Source organism: Vigna angularis, chromosome 2, assembly GCF_016808095.1.
Source record: "Vigna angularis cultivar LongXiaoDou No.4 chromosome 2, ASM1680809v1, whole genome shotgun sequence".
In the NCBI taxonomy this organism is placed as follows: domain Eukaryota; kingdom Viridiplantae; phylum Streptophyta; class Magnoliopsida; order Fabales; family Fabaceae; genus Vigna; species Vigna angularis.
In genome coordinates this window covers 8,832,033-8,855,436 of record NC_068971.1, presented here as the reverse complement: position 1 = coordinate 8,855,436, position 23,404 = coordinate 8,832,033, and the positions used below count along the sequence as shown (strand labels likewise).

At 30.9% G+C, this 23,404-nt stretch overlaps 5 protein-coding genes across 6 annotated transcripts; 2 read left to right on the top strand and 3 right to left on the bottom strand.

Moving 5' to 3' along the window:
- Positions 1-275: 275 nt before the first annotated feature.
- LOC108328759 (kiwellin-1) lies at positions 276-842 on the bottom strand. Its single transcript, XM_017562647.2, has one exon. It carries the CDS (start codon positions 840-842, stop codon positions 276-278), a length of 567 nt encoding a protein of 188 aa, XP_017418136.1.
- Positions 843-2,471: 1,629 nt separating this feature from the next.
- On the bottom strand, positions 2,472-10,014 carry LOC108328058 (uncharacterized). Its single transcript, XM_017561841.2, has 5 exons — positions 9,625-10,014; positions 6,233-6,331; positions 3,410-3,556; positions 3,156-3,263; positions 2,472-2,792 (listed from the first exon to the last, which is right to left on the bottom strand). The coding sequence occupies exons 2-5, from the start codon at positions 6,317-6,319 to the stop codon at positions 2,694-2,696; spliced, it is 441 nt and encodes a 146-aa protein (XP_017417330.1). The 5' UTR covers positions 6,320-6,331; positions 9,625-10,014; the 3' UTR covers positions 2,472-2,693.
- A 1,928-nt stretch (positions 10,015-11,942) lies between these two features.
- On the bottom strand, positions 11,943-16,226 carry LOC108329638 (digalactosyldiacylglycerol synthase 2, chloroplastic). Its single transcript, XM_017563950.2, has 5 exons — positions 16,032-16,226; positions 14,880-15,273; positions 14,509-14,775; positions 13,404-13,753; positions 11,943-12,680 (listed from the first exon to the last, which is right to left on the bottom strand). The coding sequence occupies exons 2-5, from the start codon at positions 15,159-15,161 to the stop codon at positions 12,188-12,190; spliced, it is 1,392 nt and encodes a 463-aa protein (XP_017419439.1). The 5' UTR covers positions 15,162-15,273; positions 16,032-16,226; the 3' UTR covers positions 11,943-12,187.
- Positions 16,227-17,152: 926 nt separating this feature from the next.
- Positions 17,153-20,347, top strand: LOC108328135 (uncharacterized). Of its 2 annotated transcripts, none has more exons than XM_017561945.2 (7): positions 17,153-17,361; positions 17,920-18,252; positions 18,348-18,441; positions 18,962-19,083; positions 19,249-19,398; positions 19,614-19,703; positions 20,071-20,347. In XM_017561945.2, the coding sequence occupies exons 2-7, from the start codon at positions 17,935-17,937 to the stop codon at positions 20,119-20,121; spliced, it is 825 nt and encodes a 274-aa protein (XP_017417434.1). In that variant the 5' UTR covers positions 17,153-17,361; positions 17,920-17,934; the 3' UTR covers positions 20,122-20,347. The 2 variants fall into 2 exon arrangements, with proteins under 2 accessions (XP_017417434.1, XP_017417435.1); XM_017561946.2 differs by having other exon boundaries at positions 17,153-17,436.
- A 1,383-nt stretch (positions 20,348-21,730) lies between these two features.
- Positions 21,731-22,496, top strand: LOC108328574 (NAD(P)H-quinone oxidoreductase subunit S, chloroplastic). The gene has a single exon (XM_017562454.2). The coding sequence runs from the start codon at positions 21,804-21,806 to the stop codon at positions 22,251-22,253; it is 450 nt and encodes a 149-aa protein (XP_017417943.1). The 5' UTR covers positions 21,731-21,803; the 3' UTR covers positions 22,254-22,496.
- The last annotated feature ends 908 nt before the right edge of the window (positions 22,497-23,404 follow it).

Here is a 23,404-nt window from a genome sequence, read left to right as displayed (position 1 = left end):
TCAAGATGAGTTTGTAACTATCAGAGTATATTAAAAAAAATCATGATAATGGTAAGTGTCCCATAGTCAACAAATTTAAGATTAATCCTCGTATACGTTTCAGTTCTTTTTGCCATAGAGAACTGACACAACACCTTCAATATAATACAATACAATAGGATGATAACCTCACACTCACATCTCACAGCATGTACATGATACGTGATACACACACAATAAAAACTAAAGATCTTATCCAATACAGAAACATTTACTTAAACATTACACTTATAATATCAAGCATCCGACCATGTAATGTCAAGGCCACCCCATTGATTTTGGGGCACTCCCAATGCTTTCCAGACAGCCTTAGAAGCATCAACAATGTTGTTGGGACATGGAGGTTGATAATCATGGTCTGCATCACATCCCTCAGTTGAGTCACACTCATCAACCACCATGGCCACCACACTTTTTCCATTCGCACTGATGGTGATGTTGTGGAGACACCTGCTTCTGTGGTTGAACCAGCCTGTAGACAGTGCGACCACAGGTGTGTCATCAGAATGGTATTGGTTGTCACATTCTGAAGGGCCACCACCATCTCCACCCTTCTGAAAACTGTTGAGAGTGAGGTAGGCCTTGGTGTGGCTGGACATAGGTGGTGAACATTCATATGTCGTGTAAAGTTTGCCTTCTATGCAGCAGTCTGAATCATTCTCTTGGTTGCATTGTCCTGGAGGTGCTTTCCTTCCTCTGATTCTCCCACTTGGCCGACACTTTTGAGCCTCAGACTCAATACAACTTGCTAAGATGAGAGTAGCTAATAAAATGAAGGATGCGTTTGAGAAAAACCTCTTCATTCTATCTATCAACTTCTCTGTTTCTGCTATTTGTTCTTCTTTTGAGTGTTTGATGCTTGAATGTGAAGATTTTACTTTGTATATATCGAGGTCTCTTGATCAGGTACATGTTTTTGCTTCGAAATATAGGTTTCTTTTAGGGTCAAGCAATGATTTATAAATTGTCTTGTGTTGTCAAAATGACAAGCAGAAATTCAAATAACGTTTGATTTGGATTTGGAACATATATTTGTCCTTGTTGCAATAAATATAGTCAGACCGTAATCTCATACTATGGAAATTCAGAACATGTATATGTTGGCGTAACGATGATGATGTTATTATTTGGATGATAAACATTCTTGTTGCATGTTAAAAAAATTGGTTTCTTGATTTTGAATAGCACCAAGAAGTTGGTCTAAATAATAATGAATAAATAATAACCCTTCACGATCCATATAAAAAGGACAGAACCCTTAAAAGAAACAAGATTCATAACCATAATAAATACAAAGTTGCAGTCTGTATGATTTTTAATTTTTTTTTTGTAAAAGTATTTATTAACCTTTCGTAAATTTGCGCATGTCTTCAATAAATGGTTAAATCAATGCTCTAAATTCATAAAAAATGTTTCATGTTTGGTATTATATTTCCTGTGCAAGAGCCGATTTTGTGATTTAGGACCTAAGTGCTAACTATTACATATTTTTTCTTTTGATTGAATGGATACACATTTTAAAATCCGTGAATTAATTTGAATTTTTTATTTTTCAATTTCAAGTTTAAATCAATGATTCTGAATTTTTTTTAATTTTTATAATTAATATGATTTCTGAATGTACTCCCAATGTGATTGTTACATTGATTGAATAGGCTTAATACATATTCTTCTGATCGACTGCAATTTTTTTTTATTACTGCTTTGTTAAATTTAGGGTTTCAGCTACTCACATGAGACCTGGGGATGTTTGACTTCCAGAAAAAAAAATTTGAAATTGTTTTTTATGTTTAAAATAAATTTCAGAAATGATGGAGTGCAGGAAGAAAATGATGGAGTGTAGAAAGTAATGGTTGGATATGAATTGTTAGAGAGAATACTAGTTTAGGGATAGATATTGCTTCCTGCACCCCCTATAATGATAGAAAAAGATTCAAACATCCTCCACCACATCATTGTTGCTGCTTCTATCATTACCGTCACTGCAGAAAAAGAAGCTAGGAAAAACGCTGCAGAGAAAAATGAAAAAATAAAAAAAAATAATTTGTTCTGAAAAGCTCTTTCAGAAACATATTTTGAGTATTTCATAAAAGCTCTTTTCAAAATATATTTTATGTATTTCGAAAAAAAAAATTCTGAAATATATTTCATTTAAGAATATTATAGAAAACTAGTTTCCAAAGACAATATATACATTTTGAAAAGTTTGTTCTAGAAATCCTATTCACGAAAACCTTCTTGGGAATGTAATGTTTTCTGAAAATCTGATTCCAAAATTTCTATTCCGAAAACCTGATTCCAAAAATTCTATTTGGAAATTTGTGAAGGTATGCTAACAAATTGAAGGGTGCAGGAAGTAAAAGCCCTTATGTTCATATATTTAGCTTCTCAAAAAGTCATTCTCCATCAAAGCCACACTGTGATTTAGTTCATGATGCTTAAAATAACTTTTTCCAACATGAAGTCATGATCAGCATTTGCAACAGAGCTTATGCATACAAATAAGCCATGCCCGAATGGAGAAAAATTAGGAAGAACCAAATCTGTATTTATAATCAGTTCGTTTAAGATGAAAAAGTTTAAAAGAGAATGTTGAGAAATGAAAAGATAAAAAGGTACTGATATTCTTAATAACATATTGTAGCCATAAACATTCAATCACGTCCTGCTTGCAAACATGTCCTTCGGTTATGTCCAACTTTACCACACAATCCACAATGCACTGACCTCTTTTTGGGAACAGGAATTTCAGCCTACAAAATTTAGAATAACAAGTTGGATTAACTATCTAGAATTAACAAACCATGCTCTCCAACAATCTCACATGTAAATTTCCTTCTAAGTTCATCTTACTCTAAAATGCATTTCAATTCTCATCATTCTATCATATTTCCATGTGCCCCATTAAGCATCATGCTCTATTTATTAGTTTCTTATCTTCTGTCAAATGGAGAAATAAGAAAGACTCAACTTTCTCCCTTTCCAAAAGTTCTCATCTTCTGCATTCATTTCAACTACTCTTGTTTACTAATGAGTTTACTATTCATGTATGCTTTTCTGTGTTATGTTATTTAATCATAAACAGAATCTATGTATGTAATTCATTATTCTAGTACCGATTTTTGAGTTGTAAAAGAGAGATCACAATCCGGATCGAGGTGTCCACGTTCATTACATCTATTGCAAGTTTGATTGAGCTCTTCAACGGTTACTCTCCTTAAAGCCTAAAATCATAAATGCATATGAAAATGTCATCATTCTGGAAAACGAAAACGAGCTCAACAAATTGTCAAAAATAATACTTTTGCGAATAATTTTGTTCATGGTAATTTAGTTGGATTATAGAACAACACATGAAAGTTTTACATACCCATTTTCGGAAGTTTGGGGAAAAGCAGACTAGCTGTCCAACTTTACCACATTGTCCACAGCGTCTGTCAGCCACACCCCATGCTATGCATAATTTCTTGTGGACTCTTGGACCATTCCCAAAAAACAAACGTAATGGTAGTTCTTTCTGCACATAAATATGTATGAACAAGAATGAAACAAACTAGAACTCATATCAAGTATGATCAGTATCTAAGATAAGAGTACTAAAGTCATATAAGTGGATATTCATAGTGGTTCTCGAATATCTGTTTTACACATCGACTAGAGATAAGGCCAAATTATAATATACAAGTGAGGTGCAAACCTCACCTTACAAGCCGGTTTTGTGGGATTGAGTTAGGTTTAAAGTCCACTTCTAACATGGTATTAGAGCCATGGTTAGAGCTTATCCTAGTCATATTTCTTATTTCTTGGGCATTTCTATTCCACCCGTTGTTGGGCCACTATCGGATCACCCATTTTTACTATCACGCTCAAGATGTCTATACCTCAGCGTGAAGGAGGTGTGTTGGAAGTCCCACATCGACTAGAATAAGGTCAAATTATAATATATAAGTGGGGTGCAAACCTCACCATACTCCATGTAAAATGTCTTAAAGTTCACTTCTAACATAAGATTTACTAGATTATTATTTTGAGTTTATTCAATCAAATTCTAACCCTCATTATTAATTATCAGTATGCAACTATGTTACCTTCTACTACAAGAATACATTTTATTAAGTTTCCAAATATTTAGAGTCGTCTCTATATATAGAACTTTGATAGAGAATGGGTGAAATATATTTTTGTTAAAGTGACCTATACCTACTCTAAATTGTGACTATAATTTATAAGAAACAAGTGTAATATTTTTTTAGAGTATCACACTAACTCACTAATTGTGAAAATTAAATTCATTTTATTGTTAAAGTTGGTCTAGCTGACATTAACTAAAATTTAAAAATTAATTATATATTATTCTTAGAGTTGGTTGAATCATTGATAACTCTAACTTTAAAATTTAAATATATTTTATATTAAAGTTGGAAAAGCTGATTCTAATTTACAGAGCAGAAAAGTACCATCACATATGCTTTTGTGTCTCCTTTTAATTTTCAAAATCTGAATATAATTTCTTATATTCCTACTCTCTTTTTTCCTACTCTTAATCTATTCCTCTCTTTCATAATTTCTTCTGAAAACATCACTCATTTTTTCTCTCCGTATTTCATTTTTTTCTTCTCCCTTCTGTAAATTTTTAGACATGTTTTATTACTGTTGCAAGTAGATGAAGCATTATGCAATAAAGATATCATCGTCAACATTGTTGCTAGCATGAAAACAACTGAACTGGTAAAGCAAACGATAGATAGAAAAGAGAAGACCAGGGTGGCGGTGGTGTGGAGAAGTTTTCTTGTATTAAGTCCCTTCTTTGAGTCAATGTCTTGGTTCTAGATATGCTTAGTGGACAAATCCAAGGAAAGGTATTATGGTGCATACTTTTGTAGATGAGATAATCTTAGTTGTAGAATCAAGAGAAGAAACAAAATGGATGTTACAAATTCAAAGACAAGCCTTGGAAACACATTCCACGTAAGTAGAAGTATAAGATAAAATAAATCGAATGCAAGTTTAGGAAGAAATATAGCAATTCTAACGTAGGTAAAAACTGGTGAAAACACTGCGACAAGTTGAATGTTATAAGTACCTTGGGTCCACTGTACAAAATGACAAGACAAAGAATGATGTAAATAACAAGATCCAAGACAATTTAGTTCCTGAAGTTTACCCTCACTCCAAAATAATCCTTAAACTAACGAAACCAAACTGTTGAAAGTTGAGAGGGATAATTGGTTTTGAGCATGTATGGAGAATAGCCATGGAAACACAAAGAGGGTGGTTAAAGGGATGAAAGTCAATAAATTGGAGGTAGAGGGAATCATAGAAAAACTATAGTCAAATCATTAGAATTTAGAACTTTTGAGGTAAATAGTTTAATAGTACACTTCATACATGACAGAAATTTATGGTATCATATGATCCTACAGCCGACTCCATCGTATACCGAAAGGTTTTGCCATTGCTGTATGATTTACTAAATTTGGGAAAATAATATCAATATAAAAAACTTATAAAACACGTCAAATGGGAATTACAAGGTAGCCAGAAACAAAGACCAATCCCACTTTACATCGCAACAGCGTTAACCCTTCCAATAGAAAATCCTAGCATTTTTCTAGAAACAGTTCACAAACTACTACACACATCATAGCTTAACAAAACCTCCAACTATCTTTCCGTTTTGTATCTTCTAAAATGAATTTATGGCAGGGTTAATTTAGTATGAAGATGTGGCATGATAGGTATGCTCCTTAATCAAAAGTACTTCTAAGAATAATTAATATATACATACATACATACATATATATATATATATATATATATATATATATATATATATATATGTATATCATTTACTCAAAGAAACTATAAATTCTCATAATCTCTTCTTTGAAGCAAAATCTAACTCCTTGAGCCATTTGAGGACAGAGACAAATAACACATGACAGATTTATACCTTAATTACCTTTCACCTAAAAACATCACTGCTGAAAATAAAATGAAACAAAGGCGAAGCCAGACTAGACAACGCTTGATTTGTCTAAAGCATTCAAAGTCAGACAACTTGAAAAGCCATTACTATAAAAGATAGGTTGGCTCGTAGAGCCTTAGGAAATAAACTATTCTTTTTTATTTTTATGTTAGTGATAAAGAAAAAAACAAAGAAAATAAAACGCAACAAAAAATAAAAACTTACCTTTTTTGAAACAACTTCAGGTTCTGCAGTTGCTTTGTCAGCCAAACCTTGTGGATCTGTTGAACTTAATCTATCCTCCAAATCCATAATCGTGTAACACTACAAGCACAAATTGCATTCTTTCAATTTTGTAGAAATATAAAAAACCTTAGTGCATGCACTAGCTATCCTCACAGATCAAATCATCAAAGTCTTATTCTTCCATAAAGAAGTCAAAGAACTTGATAAATAGAAACGCATACAAATTGGTAACAAAATTAGTAGCCTGTTTTCACTTATTTATGTGAAGGAGATTCATTTAAGACCTTTAACAAGCAACTACAACCATTTAAAGATGCAATTAGCTTATTCCCAGCAACTGTTTATATGTCTCAAAGCCTTCATTTTCTACCTTATACGGTTACGTAGTATATGCTGTGGATGATTCTATTAAACAAGCATTTTATTCCATTTCTGTTAATCTGGTTTAATCTGTATACATATCATTTCTGTAAGAAATTATGACAAATTTTGAAAGAAAAGCATGCCACCATACTTTGTACTGAATTTGGGAGCACTTCCTCCATGAAAAAGGATATCTTTCATGAGTCATCTCATGATATGACAGTTTGTCAAGTGATTAAAACAAAAAATAATAATAGTGCCGCATGCTTTATTTGGCATGTGACACAGTTGCTGATTCTATTGATCATTTTCCAACAAGATGAAACAAAATGAATTGCTAATACCAAATAGTGACTAATCAACAACCTATATCTAGCCCGTCACTTGCTGAGTTGATTTCTAATGAGATAAAACTATAAATGCATTCATATATTTTACACAGTAAGGGACTATGTTAAAGTGTTATAAATGGAGGACATAATTAGAGTAAATGAGAAATATATTTTGGTTAAATTAAGTTGAGACGAAAAAAGAAGAATAGGTTTTGTTTATTTTCACAAAATAATGCTTTACAATCACAACAAACACAAACTATATTTACAAATAATCCTAATAGTTGTTTTTAAAGGCCTATACAATATAGGTCTTCTCTTAGTTGGATTAGATGGATTTACTCAGTTAAGAATGTTTTATCTTCTAATTTATTTTCTTATATTTATTGTAGTAAAAAAAAGCAGATTGACTATCCTCCTCTATTTGCAGTAATACAATAAAAGTGTCCATCTATTCCATGAACTTTATTATAATAATGGTAATTACAAATTAAAATAACATCTGTAATTGGAATTAAACATCTAAACTATTCAAACAATATTGAACAAGATTGTAGTCTTCAAAAATATCAAATTTTCAACCAACATAATTAGAACTAATAAATAATTATAACAAAAAGGTTATGAAAAAAATGATAAAAAAAATAATAAAGAATTATTAGTGCAGAGTTATCGGTTAACCCACTTCTAACCTGACTTAAACCTATTTAACTCATAGGTTAAGTATGTTGGATTGAGTTTGACCCATGTTTAAAAGAACTAAATTTTCTACACCAACCCAGTTCAAATAAATAGTGAGCCGGGTTCACTCACTAATTAAAACCATTGTAAAACCTAATAAGAAAAGGTTGACAAAAAAAATAAGGAAAAAATATAAGTGAATAGTAACAATTTGTTTTTGAAATTTTACTTTATTGTTATTAAGTTAGATTCACTGGATCTGGAAACAAGTTTATATTAGGAATAATCAGTTAGACAAGTGGTTAACTATTAAGAAGAGATTGATGGGTTAATAATATATTCGTACAACTAAAAATTTATAAACCCTATTTTTCCCATAAAGAACATATATAAAATTCCAGTTTCTAATTTTCTCATTTTCCCCGGGAAGTATAAATTCAGGAAAAAGTGTGAAAAAGTCTCAAACTATGACAATTATTAACATTTCATAATTTCTAGCCAAGACTGCGAAGTCAGAAACTACATACAAAGAGAGTAAATACAAGGGCATGCACCAACCATGCTAATTGTTAAGCTTGCTCTTAGTAATGCACATAGAAAACTACTAAACAATAAACAGAAAGAAGTAAAAGCTCTCATATTCTAAGATGATGAGGCAGATTGGTAAAGCAAAACAGCTCCTCACTTTAACAAAATGCATCCCTTGTGTCCAAATTTCTGTCACAAAATAACCACAAATTCAAAGTTGCTATTTTTTAAACTATAATAATTTGCTACATGCAAGTCCTATCCTAAAGAAGAAAAGTAAAGGCTTCCAAAGATGGTTCAGTAATGTCTTTCATTGAAAAGAAATGAAGGAACTCTTTACATTTCAACAAATTGGCACAAAAATAGCATTCACCTATGTTTACTTATCCATAGGGAGGCGTCCTCTGTGACCAATAATAAGCAAATGAACCATTAAAAAATAGATTATAAAAGCTCATACAACTAGACAAAAGTGTGTATTCTAATAATGTATCCAATATCGGCCACAGAGAATCCGATGAAACTAGCAACAATTCTAGTTCAGTATATTTGGTTTTAAAACATCTTTTTTTTGTGACTTGTTGATTATAATTTAAACGTGTAGCTTCTGTTAGTGGTTCTTAGTACTACTATATAAATGCATACTATTATGCATATGCTTCCTGAAGAATAAAGGTTAGCACTTGGTCCATCAAAATTTTTACCTCAGATTTTTCCTGGGATTAATAAAAAAAATAGCACATTGTAATATTTGGCATGTAATACTCGTGGATACTAATATCAATCTGGCAAACAATAAAAAAAAATTGGTGTTCGGACCTAGCACCTGCTAGATTAGATTATTTGTTCTTGTAAAAAGCAAAATCGGCCTAACCTGCATACCTAAGGTTATTAGCAAAGTTTTAAGAATGGTTTTAGTTACTTTAACCAGACAAGGTGGGATCTTAGATGAATGACTAATCTTCTGGGTAACACCTAGAGACTGAGAAAGAAGAAAATGACAACTTAGTTCATCAATTTCTAAAAAAAAAAAGCTCTAATGTAGGGAAAACAACGCAGTAATAACCCTAAATTAATCTAAAGTACATTACGCCTTAAGAGCAAACAACCAAATCAAACTATAATGAGAAAAGGGGGCTATTCCACATATCAAAGAATAAAAAAAATTGATAAATGGATTTGAGCACTGAATTCACTATAAATATTTTCTTCCAACACAAGCAAAGGCAACCGAAACTGATTTCTGTTGTGAATTCGGATACATCAAACTGAATACAGAAAATCCATTTAAATAGAAAAAGAAGATCAGCTGGAAATGAATGAAACTGGCAGAAAAACTAGTGAAAATGAAATAAAAGAAATCAAATCCACCATTACACAATCATGCTGCAAGACTCTTGAAATTCAAGAAGAATATGTTGATGGAATAATAAATAGTGCTGTAAAACAATTAATCAGCGCGCTTACCTCAGAGGATCTATGAAGCTATTGAATGAGGAATTAAACATAAGTTTGGAACCCCTTTATGCTGCAGCGCCTCAAGCAGCAGAATCCACAGGAAAATAATACCAAAGGTAGGAAATTTATACATGCAATGGTCCAAACAAAGTAAAAACAACAGTGGGGTAATGAGTAAAGCTGGTTTTGAGTACGTGTCATACATTCCATACTGAGGAATGACCATAACGTGTTCAATGCATGAAACACTGCACAAATTGCAAACGGCACTTGGTGGTGGGATTGTGCGCATGAATTCGAAACTGGGTTGGAAGTAGTTTCGTCGTTTTGCTGATAGCTTCTGGGTTTCTGAGGTGACAACCAGACCAAATTATGGAAACAACAGTTGCTGGTTTAAACAATGTTAGGTCCGATCTGAGGTTGCTGGTTTAATAAAACGACGACGTTCTTACAGCGGTTGAAGTGTCCAAAATCAAGGTTAAATTGAACATATTTCTAATCAAATTTTCATGTGAGATATCTTCACACAACCAAACAATCACAAGTTCTTAAATAAGTCATTTCTAAACTAGATATTATACAATTTGATAAATCTATCATATACTTAATATGAAAGTTTTTAAATTAAATGCATTTATTAGGTAAAATGTGAATTAAATTATCTTATGACATCTTATTGTTTATTTGAGTTAGTATATTTACTACTATAATTTTTTTTCATCTTGAATTAATTTATTTCCCCTTTAAGCTGATTTTGATGACAAGTGAGAAATCAATTATATATTTTCAATACATTAATTTTTATTATTCATTTGTGTACCTCTCATGCATGTCAGAAGTTTAAGCATTTCAATCTCAATTTTATATTTTATGTAATTTTGGATGTAGTTATTATTATTTTTTACTCTGTGTTACACAGGCAATGGAAATGGATGATTTTACCATATTCAAAAAAATTCACTAAATCTTTGTATATGCATTATAAAAAATTATAAAACTAAAAAATATCACTTTAAATTGTTAATAATGTTGTTACCTTTTTTTTTTTGAAGTACTTCTCTCTCATTCAAGTGTAAGTATTAATAATTATTATTTTATTATTGTTCAGAAAGCATTGTTTATGAATATATTTTAAATAGAAAATAATATTTAGATTAACATAATATTTAAAAATGTTTCATAATATATTATAAATTTTTATTTAAAAATTAAAACAAAAATTTTATTGGAATTTAATTTTCATTTTTCATTTGAGTTAAAAGAAGGTTAAAATTGATTTAAAAATACTTATGATACACTTGTTCATATCTGACTAAGATAATTTGACTATTTACTATATTTTTATTAACCTATCTATCTATCTCTATCTCTCTCTATATAATACATTATTATCTCTCTATATATAATACATTATTATTTTGAACTCATTCGGTGGACGAATAATGTTAAGTGGTTGTGTTCTTCATTCGGTGAGATAACAACAAAATAAATATATATATATATATATATATATATATATATATATATATATATATATATATATATTACTTTTTTTTTTATTTTTTGTTTGTATTTTATATTTATTAACTAAATTTTCAATTTTTATTAGATAAAAATATTTTTAATAAAAACTAAAAGTAATTTCATCATATAATTATATTAAATAGATTGAATTTCTAATTATATTTTTTTACTTCATTTATTGTTTGTATTTTTATATTTATTAGCTAAATTTTTAATTTCTATTAGATAAAAATATTTTCAATAAAAATTAAAAGTAATCTCATTATATAATTATAGCCATAAATTTTTAAATAAAAAATATTTAAATAGTATTTTTTAAACTTTTTTAATAATTTGATAAAAAAATTGAGGATATTTCTATTATATAATTATAATATTACTAAAATTAGAAAATAGTGTTTATGATGTTTTTTAAATATACATTTTTTTATAATTTTAGTAATACTTATTAACATTATTTATTTATTTATTGTCATCATAGAGTTATTAGACACAAATATGTGCATATACGTATCTATCACTTAATATATATATATATATATATATATATATATATATATATATATATATATATATATATATATATATATATAATATTTTAATATAAAAATATTAAAAAGATAAAATTAAAAACAAAATATATGTATGAACTACTTTTTAGAAATCTCTTATATAATTTATTAAAACTTTTATTTTTAACTTGTATGTAAATTCATTTTATCTTTTTCCTCTATAAATTTAAGTTTTTATAGAGAAAATCACATAAAAAAATATCTATATTTTTTAGAACAAATACTAAGAAAAGATAAAAATATTCCTCTGTTTATTCATAATAATTTATAAATTGATATCACTTAGATTAATAGAAGCTGTGTAATATAAATGGACACATGTCTAATGCTACACTTACAGGGATGCCTTTCTCTAGATATATATGTTCCAAAGACCGAACATTTTCCACCATGGCTAGGAAGAGACTATTTTGCAACAAACATTTTAGGGACAAAACATACAAACAATCTCTACAGCATTACAACATCATTTTTTCTTATTTTGTGGTAGCATTAGTCAACCCAAGTTCCTTGCGTAGCTCTTCATCTGGCTGCAAGGTATGTGGAATAGCACCAAAGAATCTTCTTGATACCTCAAACCCAGAAGCTACATGATGCACATATGCTGATGCCTCATCGACTGTCTGCTGCAAATTTAATGAGGCAGCCATAAAGACTGAAGAATTTCTTGACAACCTTTTATCTAATTGTTTGTCCATGCCAACAGCCTTAAGAAACCGATTTGTCGCAGCCTCCCAAGACAGTTCACGTCTCTCGGCATTAGTAGGCTGTGCAGGCTCTTCAGCCAGTGCCTTGAGTGTAAGTTTAACAAATTCATCACTGTTATCGTATGTCCAACAATTTGAAAAACGCTTGAAAAACTCGTTAGAGGGATGATTGGCGCACACAACAATTTTGCCCATGGCTAAAGCCTCTGCTGTTGTTGTGCAAACCACATCTGTTGTGCTTGGATTAAGAAACAATTTGTAACTGGCATGCAGGAAATGAAGTGGAGTGTTAGCATACATAAGTTTCCCTTAGTACTTTCTAAATAGGAATTTCATTTCAGATAGGATAATTAGAAAGACTATACAAAATATTTTAAAACAAATGGAGAAAAAGAAGAAACCTGACTTTTATACTCAAAATTGGTGACAAAATATCATAAACTAAGATATTATCAGCTTATAGTTACATCTATGCAATGCTCAAACTATATAAATCTTAATATGGGCAAAGCTGAAGAAGTGACAAACTGATATCTAAGAGAACAAACAAGTATGATAAGACAGGCAAAATTGGCTGTTGCTAACAAATAACAGAATGATTTTCTTACTTGCAAACTAATGTTCACAATGTGCAATATTTCTTGTTATATTTCAACATATTTCTCTTTTTGGAAGGAGATTATCATCAAATCCTGTATAAAAAGACTAAAGGGTTTGGAGGAGCTCATAAGGATCAGAAAACTACCCTGTATGAAAATCTGAATGAGAGATTCCTGTCTTTTAACCTAAAGTGACTTACTTAATGTTATGGTTTCAGTATTTGATCAATTAATTCCAATTGAATATTAAAGTGCGGATTTCTGTTTACTTCTTTCCTTTCCAAATTAAGCACCACTGTTTTCTTACAAATAAGTAAAACATTTAACATATTTAAACAAAATGAAAGTCAAACGTGATTATGTATGCAGATCAGTAGGGAACTTACTCATGAAAGAGAGGATCTGCATGATCACAACCTGGGTAAATTCTAACTGCCATTTGCAACTTTTCTGCAGCTTTCTGAACTTCTTCTGAGTCCTCTCCACTGCCAAATAAATCAATCTCAAGTTCAGATAACTCTTGCTGATGATCTTGAAGAATGCGGAGCAATTCTCTATATCCTTTGCTCCATATCATCTTCCCAATAAAGTAAGCACCTTTGGTAAAGGCCTTGACCCCCTCCTGTTGTTGCTCCCTCTTTTTTTCACCAATCTCAAGAAATCTCGGATTAACACCATGAACATTACAGATGATGGACTCGGTGTATTCCTGAGTGGCAGCAGATAATCTAATAACCTGCAATTATTCAGCTAATCAGATCTAAGAGAACAAGCATGCAAAACTTGCAAGCTTATGATGAACATTAATATTATTTTCATGAAAATTCATAAAAAAAAAAAAAAAAGAGTCTCATTCTCATCTCTCATAGGATGATATTCACTTACCTAAGTTAAGCATTAAGTTGCTACTTTGAGGATGGCTTTTGTTTGATTTTAATCCAGACAAGAATAATACACTATGAAACATCATCAAAACATTTTCTTTACCTAAGTACAGCACGCACATGTGCATGCCTATCAAACAGAACTGATCTATTCATTCAGAGTTAAAACAATCACCAGTTAAGAAAGCAAAATGGACTCCACATTGTATCACATAAAGTCAAGTCAATTTATGAGAAAAACAAACCAAATTAAAAATAGTGTTTGACTCCAACAAATGTTCAAATTTTGTTCAGTACCTCAAATTCATGCAAATATGGGAAATTACGGATACTTACATTCTTTCAATACACACACATAACAACACACTTATATATTAGGTGGACAATATATATTCGTTTGAATATCATATCCACCAGAAACGTGCATTGAACAGTATCAACTTAGCTACCAATGCTGATGACAAGAGGAACACTCAATTTATCTTTGCAGCTAAAAATTGAAAACTAACACAATTTCCAATTTCTAGCTTTACTTATTGAAAAAGCCAGAATGACAAGGTAACATTGAATACACATACTATTTTTTTATAAGGGTATAATAACTTGCCTTGTGACAATATATACCAACAACCCAATTGTTTAAATGTTTCAGCAAAAAGGCTTGCAAGGTTCCATTATTCTCTCTCCTCACGTATTCCAAATAATTTGTGTGAATTATCCCTATCACTAGCCTGAATTTAGTCTTCCATCTTTTCCCATGGTGAAACCATGTTAAGTGTTCAGGCTCCTCTAGCACAGCAATATCTGCCACTTCATCAGGGATAATTTCTGAAATATCTCCAACAGCAAGAATGCTCCTTTTATCTATTGAAAACTACATTAGAAATATAGAACAAATTATCACTACTTGTTAAAAGTAAAAGCTGATAGATGTTCAAGTCTATTAACAAATAGTTTTACATAAAAAGAAATTATCACCTTTCCTGGATAAAACCGTATGCTGAAACCAGGACTAAATCCAACTCTTTCCTCCAGCCATTGACAGATATACTCCTCATGTTCTTTGGGTGAAGCAAATGTGATATTGTTGGGATATACTAGTCCTTGATCTTTCAAAGTTAACCAAGGGATCACCAAGGTAACATCTCTTTCCTCACTTTTCCAAAGATATACAGCGCGAAACAGTGGGTTCACAGCTGTTCCTGTCAACCACGGAAGGCTAGCAGTAGTAAAAATTGCAATATGCTCTTTCTTATCCATATGTTTCTTGGTTAGGTTCAACTCACAAAACTCATCATGTTTCAGAACTCAAATGCAGAGAAAAATCACCAGCAACATACAGCTTTAGAGGATAACTAAATGATCAGTTAAACTGCAAAATGGTAAAAAAATATATTATCCGACACTTATTATACACAGTACCACAAATAAGAAAGAAAAATAAATCGAACATTAGCTGAGACATATGGATAACAATACACATTAGTGCATATAATATTACAAATTTACAAGTAACATTAGTACCACCCATTAAAGACAAAACTTCTCAAAAAATAAAGTTATAATTTCACAGAAAACATATCCCCACCACCTTATCGAGATTAAAAGGTATTTAGGTATACTGCAAAAAAACCATGAATAGGATTTTAAAAAGTTTGGTGCTGCCTGGACTATGAAACTTGTAATCGTACATGATCCATAATAACAATTAACCATCATGCATTTGACATCAAAACGTTTGATATATATATACATAAAAAGGAAAGTGTCACAAATCCCATTTTTCTTAAAAAGAATTATATTTTACCCATCACAGAACAAATTAGAGGAAACAAGAAAAACCATAATCCATACCATTCATCAGAAGCCAACACTATTTTCTAAAAGACTTATTAGTATTCACTGATTGATTAGGAAGCACCCAACAAAAGCATACTTCAGAAATCAGTAAAACCACCTCAGTTTCCAAAACCAAAATCCACCCAATCGAATCTCATACCCTTATGGTTCCTTTCTGTGTTTCCAATCCAGATCACCCCGAAATTCAAACTTGCGTATAAATTTTGCTAAAAATAACATCAAATGAAAAAAAAATGATTGAAAGGGTGGAATGGTGGATATAGAGTGTACCTTGAAGGGGTCAGGTATAAGGGTAGAAGGAAAGAATGGTAAGGAAGGGATCTTAGAGAGAGAAACAAGTTGGTGAAAAATGAATGGCAAAGAGAGGGAAACGATGGAAATTGAGAAGAGGGAAGATAGAGAAATCCAATGCATGCTTCCAAAATTCTGGCTCCCTTTGGGACCAATCCGTGCACAAGCTAAGCCTAAAAAACAACAAATCAATCCTCAATTATTTATTTTTATATAAATTGTATATCATATATTATCAAAAATAATATCATATATCTAGATTTCATATGGAAGCGTTATACTTATTTAACATGATTATAATTCATATTTTAACTAAATTAGTTCATCACACCATAAAAGAGTTAATATATATATATATATATATATATATAATGCTTGCAATACTTTATATTCTTTATTCATTGAATTAATTCTCCAGTAAATAAATAAAAATCGTCTATCAATCTTCTTGTAGTAAAATTCTTCAATTCAATCGGTGATTGAAGGAGTGACACTAAATAATACTTGATGAGTTAGTCTCAACGAAAGTAAAAAAAAAATTGTAAAATAAAAATAAGTGAGGAGTGATTAATTTAATTGTTGTAATTTAACATTTAATTAGTGAAACTCTTAAAAGTTTTTAAAAGATAACTAAACATAATCCCAAAAAATATTATGGGTGGACTTATATAAATTTACAGTGTTAATTTTTTTCATTGCATATCTATTAGGAACAAATGTCTATATGGAAAAATAAAAAGGAATTCTCTGATCATCCCCTACTTTTATCTTTAAGTGTTATAAGAACTTATATTGCTGTAATATTTTATTTACATTAACAATTTTGTAATTTAAAAATCAATGTAATTATTAAATATTTTTATTGTTGGAATTAAAGATCTTATGAGTCGTGAATTCTAAATTAAAAACCTTAATCCTATCAAATCAGTTTGTTGTAATGAAAAATTCTTTTAAGACACGCATCTTTAATTTAATATTCTTCTTTAAGATAAATTAAACCTTATTATTCGAAACACCCGTAGAATATACTTGTTGATTTTTCTAATATACAAGTGTTATTTAAAATAAAAATAAAAAAAATAAAACTAGTGCAATTCATTTTGCTTCTTTTCCGTGAAACCAGTGACAATCACATTTTCAGTCAGTTGAACGTTTGGTGTTCTTTTTTTCAGTTTCAGTTTCATTTCACTTCACTTCACTTGCATCTCATACGACAAATCCTGTACACGAGAGAGTACTGAAATCGCCATCTTGCAGGTTCCACCCACGTACCCGTTAAATCATTTCAACGCTTTTCCTCAAAGTATAGGTAAAGGTTTCACCTTTGTCTTGGATTTCATCAATCTCGTCTGTTTCCTTCAAATTCTGAGGAACTTCTCTATCGGTAGGGTCTAAAGCAAATGGGTACCCATATTTCTTTTTTGTTATTTGTGTTCTCTAGGATGTGATAAATGGTTTGTGATGTTGGTGTTTGTTATATTTCTTCTGTCCTGATTTTATGATTGCCAGTTAGGTCGTTGTTTGGAGTTATATTTCGAGTTTAATAGTGTGTTGTGAGGGAAAGCTACGATAGTTGTTTGTATTTTTTGAGAGATGTGAGTATAAAGGCATTTGAAAAAGCTTCCCAGTTTTTTGGCATTTAGAGTTTCCCTGCCTTGTCTAATCCAGTTGAAATAACATGAATATTTAATGTGGGAAATGTCTTTTTTTTATCTCAATTTGCTAGCCTTCTGGGATCCGAGGTTTCTAATTTCACTCTGAAAGACGAGCCTTATGGATGTCTGAAGTAGTTGCACTAGAATAATGAGGTTTTGTAGTTCTTATTGTGCTAATGTTATTTTATTTGTGTACCTTTTTTCTTTACTAGTTTGTGGTTGAAGAGATGTTGATTGGTCACGCAGATCACATATCGGAGTCTAGGTCATTTAAGGATCAGATAGCTGACTCTGGGTCTGAATTAGTTGATGAAGAAGAAGAAGATTATTTGGAACAGATACTGTACTCAGCATCCTTTGAAGAGCTTGCAAGCAATAGCGTTAAATACGACATAGTCATATGGCTTGCTATATCATTGCTACTGGTGTTGGCTTGGGGAATTGGCCTTTTTATGTTGCTTTACCTGCCCATGAGGAGATATGTGCTTCAAAAGGATTTGTCTTCTCGCAGGTTATATGTTACACATACTGAAGTGGTTTATAAGGTATATAAGAGTTGTTCTGCATAATTGTAATTTTGTGATATGAAATGAGTTTTGTTACGGCAAGTGATGTTTATTCCCTTTTTCCCTTGGTCAAGGTATCAAGGCCTTCATTTATACCATTTTGGGGGACTGTAACAATTGAGAGGCGTGTACCTCTTTATCTGGTGATTGATATTATTATTGAACAAGGTACTGATGCAGGCATACCTGAAATTTTTCTTGCACCCTATTTTAGTACGCTTTCTTTAAAATAATTGATCTTGCTTTCTTGATATGTTTCGCGAGACTTGAATGTGTGTGTGTGTATTCATCGTCCATTATTGCAAAGAATAATGAAGTGTTCTTCTAGAAAATGGTTTATATTTTATAGTCTGTTCATTATGTTGTGTGATTGAAAGGACTGATATGAATGCCTTTCTGGACCCTACAAATTTTAAATTTTGAAATAAATGTGTAATAAGATTTGGATAATATTTTTTTTTTGTTTTTGAAGACTAACACTCTAGCTCATCAACTTTTACTCACAATTTGTGAGTTTTATATCTTTCAAAAGAGTGAGAGGGACTATGGGGTTTCGAATGGCTAAAACTCATTGACTAAATACTAATAACGAAGCACATTTTAGCTTGTGCTTAAAACCTTACCTACATTATGTTTGTTATGTCTTATCCTTTTTTCTTTGACTTGATTTTCTCATTTCAATGTCCAGGTTGCCTGCAGTCTATATATGGTATTCATACTTTTCGACTTGAAAGTATAGCACATGGAAAAGCTGCTACTGTAGATGAGCTACAAGTTCAGGGAGTTTATGACCCGTCTCTTTTGAGAAAGGTGAAACAAAATGTTTCCTAATATGATTCTTTTTATTTTTAGAGCCAGATTTTAATCTTCAGTATCATTCTTTACATTTACCCTGTAGGAATTCTTATATCATTATACTGCCAACTACTAACAAAGGGGGTGCCATCGTCTTAAAATGCTACAATTGGTTTGCAGATGATCATAACAGAGGCTTCAAAGATCACACAAGATGCAAGTACAAGTGCGATGCATGCTGCTCCAATCACAGATGTGGAAAACATCACTCGTATGCCAGCAGCTACTGAAGGATCTGTTGATTTGAGATCACCATCAAAAAGTCTGAAGGTAATGCTAGACCTCCTCTCATGCACCCTAACAAATTCACCCTTAAGGGGTTGGATGAATGCTGATCTGTGTACCTTTAGTAACTTTGGTTGTTAGTTTTATGATCTTTGAGCTGGTAGGAATATGACCTTTGACTAACATAGAATGATTTGTAGCCATAAGTGATCTTTGTTACAGTTGATTTGATTAACATTGAATTGTACTCTCATCTGTAGACAGCAGGCTCATCGCATGCTTCACTGGAGCGCAGAGTAGCTGGAGGGTTGCTGCTTACTAAACTTGAAGAAGTCAATAAATCAGTAAAGGTTTGTGTCTTCTCTTAATAGAGCATAATTCTATTGAAGAAATTCAGATTTTTGTCATTCTAACTAGATAAAAGCACCATTTCTAAGTTTCTTCTTGCATTAGGAAACCAAAACATAACTGTTTCTTCAGAAAAAATTATGTATTTGTTGACCATTTACTGCTCTCAACTTCATTAGCATGGTCTTATTTAATAAATCTCTGTTCTTCCCCTCCCTCAAAAATCACCCCACTGGCATGAGTGATTGTTTGATCACAGTAACGTAACAGAATAGCACGTCTAGGAACTGCATTGTTCAATTCTGTTTTAGATTATTTGCATTCATCTTTAGCTGACTTGTTTTTATTCTCTGTGTTTATTTTGAGCAGAGACTTGAGCTGCTTATTGAGAAGTCGCATGCTTCTCCCTCCATCAGATGAAGGCACCATAGTTTAGCACTGCAAGAATTAAATTGAATTGAAAGGAGTTTTCAAATTACTAGAACCTTATTTAACTGTGGAAATAGTAAATAATGATTTCATTATGTTAGTGCAGCTTAGTCACTGCTATCAATGACTGACTCTAGAAAATTCCGGCTGAGGATTGTAGATCTTAGAACCTCAAATTTTGATTGCATTATTGTCTTTACTATTTTCTTCCATTCTAGATTTTTGATTGTATATAGCCCAGTTGGTATATACCGAAAGCCTCTATTGGTTTTTTCCTTCATATAATAACTAAGTTTTCTCATTGCTTCCATTTTCATTTTGTGTCTTTATTATTCGTCCAAATAAAACTCCTATTCACACAAATTTTTTTATAGATATAATTTTTTATGGTATTCTTACACCTATTGTAAATTCATGCATATCTTAGAATTACACAGGAAGTATTACTCTTTCCAACTCTATTTCATATAATATACATATCATATATATGATATTTTGTTTACACCATGTCATGAATAAAGGGTTTACTTGTTCTACATTCTAGTTTAGATTGTGTTATTTTGATACTCTTCTTCAAACCTTAATATGTCATTTTGTAAAATCTATCAAACTTTATTAATTTTTTAGTAAATTTCCTATTTTATTCTTTTAAAACTATTTTATACTAAAATTCACATTATATAAACCCATATATATGAACATAAAATGATAGTTACGGGGTTTTGGTAGGAAAACAAATGGATGGAAATATATTGAAGGTTGAATAAAAATAAATAAATAAATAACTCTTGCCCGAAACATGTTATATTCAATATTTATTTTTTAAATTAAATTAAATAAGATTACATGAAACTCCCCTGAATTTGTAACCTAAGCATGCTTAGCTCCACTCTTTGCAATTTCAAAATGTATACGTATTTTTTAAAACTAAATATAATGTTTTATCAATGCAAAATATTCACTAATTTTATTAATAATAAATAGCTATCAGAAAACCTTATTAACTGTTTAGTAAAATCTCTTACCTATTGTTTTTCTATGGTAGAGTTGCAATCTGAAACTATGCTTATCACCTTTAACACAAGATTGAAATTACACTAACTTTCGAAGGATGTGAAGTGTATTAGTCTTTATCTAGGCTAAAATAGTGTTTTCAAGGTAAGAAGAACATATAAATTAAGATTAAATAGGTTTTTATTTTTTAAATTTGTACATAAAATTAAAATTTATTAATGTTATAAATTTTAATATATTTTGGTTTCTAAATTTTAAAAATAAATAAATACAATTTTTTAATTTAATAACATTAATACATTAAAGAGTGTTTGATATCATATATATATATATATATATATATATATATATATATATATATAATTTAGAGAACCAATTATACGAAATGAAAAGAAAGGTGAATTTCAATTGTGAAATTTAACTAAAAATATATTTAAGTCTAGAAAGCATCGAGTTGAAGCTATTGGTGCAGCCGAAAACAATGACAGCCACCAATTGTATGTCAAAATCGTACGACATTAACATGTGGTTAAAATCACACAAGGAAACTGTTCGTTAAATTTTCTTACAAGAAAAGATAGAGACTAACTATAATATCCCAATACATAAACTGTGTTCATAATCTAGATGTTTGTGTCTTGTTTATTAAACAACTAAGAATGGCTACTTTTGCTACTCTTCATGGCTTGAACAACCCTTTTCCTCGATCTCAATTCCTAGGCCAAGAACACCCTTTCCCTCTCAAACCACCACCTTCCACAGTGCATCCAAAAGCTCCACCAACTCATGAGGTGCTAAAGCCACAAGCCAAGTTCAACATATTGGAAATGATGGGAGGGAGAGGACTGTGCAATGGAGAAAAGGGTATTCAGCAAGAGCTGAAAAGACAGCCTATTGTTGTTGATCAGCCTCCACCCTCAGCATCAAGTACAAAAGAACAAGAAGATGGAATCGGTGATGAAGGAAGTGATGAGCTTCCAGCAGATGGCTTTGAGAAAGAAATGATGGGACTTACTGGGGGGTTCCCTGGTGGTGAGAAAGGCTTGAAAAAGTTCATTGAGAAAAACTCTCCTCCAAAACCAGATAATGTTTTCACCATCTCATTCTGAGAGGACCCTTTCTGAAGAAGACCAACCAAAACAATTTTTCACTTACATTTCATCAATATATCTATATAAATATCTGCCATTCTGATATTTGGCATTTCATACTTTGATGAGGTTTGCCATCTTTTCTTCTTCTTTGATCTTCTTAAGATGAGACTCTGATTTTTGTACTGATAGTTTAGACTGTTCATTTTTCAGTTCATCATATATATCATACATGTAGCTTTATTAACAGTTAAAAATTTAGTGCATCCAAAGTTCAAATTCTGCTTTTATTGCGGTTGTTTTGTTTTTCAGTGATGTTCTGATTGTTCATCGTATGAGCTTTTTCTTCTTCTTTACTTGAGTGAGGTATTAAGGAGATTCTCTATTTTTCCTCAGAAGAGCTTTCATTTTGGTCAATAGATTAGCAAAGTATAACATCATGTTCTTCTTTTTACTCGTTAGCTTTTGGATAACTGCTCTACCAATTCTGATGTTAAAGAAGTAACAAAAAAATGTGGTAATTTCTGTTGGACTGAATCATTACTGCAGAATCTTTCCAAGAAGAAAATAGAATTTATTCTAGAATTATCAGTAATTATAGAATCCAATCCTGTGCTTTTTCTATTATTTATAAACTGGAATCATTGCAGCATCAATTATCTATACCTTTTAGTAATAACTAATGTGAATGCAAATATTTAAATTTTCTATCTCCAAACTATGACAAAATATCTCTGGTTGATTCATAGCCACAGTCCAAAGTTAAAACTGTCCTTATTCTGTTCACCACAAATGTGAAACAGGTATCCTATGTTTCTTTTATCTGTTTTATAGGATTGCTCAAGATAAGGGTTATCCACTTTATCATGTGTGTGTCTCAGGAATAAAACAAGTTTGTCTTGAACATGCTTGAATCCTAATTATAACTTGTTCAATTTTAATAATCTAAAACTGATTACATCTCTAGTTAATTGCTTAAAATATAGTAATTATGCATGTCTGACTACATATTTTGTATAGCATTTTGAGTGTTTATGAGCTATTAGTTTTTTAGAAAAACTTCCTCAAGCATGCATTGTGTTTAAACACAGCCAATTTTAAATGTTGCTTGGTTAATGGTAGAAGCAATAAAATAAAGTGTTGGTCTTTTAGTTTTTTTTTTTCAGTTA

Bases quoted from the DNA above. Each gene is read 5' to 3' on its own strand.
- LOC108328058 (XM_017561841.2), bottom strand. From the start codon at position 6,319: ATGGATTTGGAGGATAGATTAAGTTCAACAGATCCACAAGGTTTGGCT. The intron at 3,557-6,232 runs GTAAGTTTTTAT...ATTTATGTGCAG, and splicing joins CTGAAGTTGTTTCAAAAAAG to AAAGAACTACCATTACGTTT. The intron at 2,793-3,155 runs GTACTAGAATAA...TAAATTTTGTAG, and splicing joins CTTTTACAACTCAAAAATCG to GCTGAAATTCCTGTTCCCAA.
- LOC108328759 (XM_017562647.2), bottom strand. From the start codon at position 842: ATGAAGAGGTTTTTCTCAAACGCATCCTTCATTTTATTAGCTACTCTC.
- LOC108329638 (XM_017563950.2), bottom strand. From the start codon at position 15,161: ATGGATAAGAAAGAGCATATTGCAATTTTTACTACTGCTAGCCTTCCG. The intron at 14,776-14,879 runs GTGATAATTTCT...TTTCTAATGTAG, and splicing joins TACGGTTTTATCCAGGAAAG to TTTTCAATAGATAAAAGGAG. The intron at 13,754-14,508 runs GCAAGTTATTAT...GAATAATTGCAG, and splicing joins TTGGTATATATTGTCACAAG to GTTATTAGATTATCTGCTGC.
- LOC108328574 (XM_017562454.2), top strand. From the start codon at position 21,804: ATGGCTACTTTTGCTACTCTTCATGGCTTGAACAACCCTTTTCCTCGA.
- LOC108328135 (XM_017561945.2), top strand. From the start codon at position 17,935: ATGTTGATTGGTCACGCAGATCACATATCGGAGTCTAGGTCATTTAAG. The intron at 18,253-18,347 runs GTATATAAGAGT...CCCTTGGTCAAG, and splicing joins ATACTGAAGTGGTTTATAAG to GTATCAAGGCCTTCATTTAT. The intron at 18,442-18,961 runs GTACTGATGCAG...TTCAATGTCCAG, and splicing joins TGATATTATTATTGAACAAG to GTTGCCTGCAGTCTATATAT.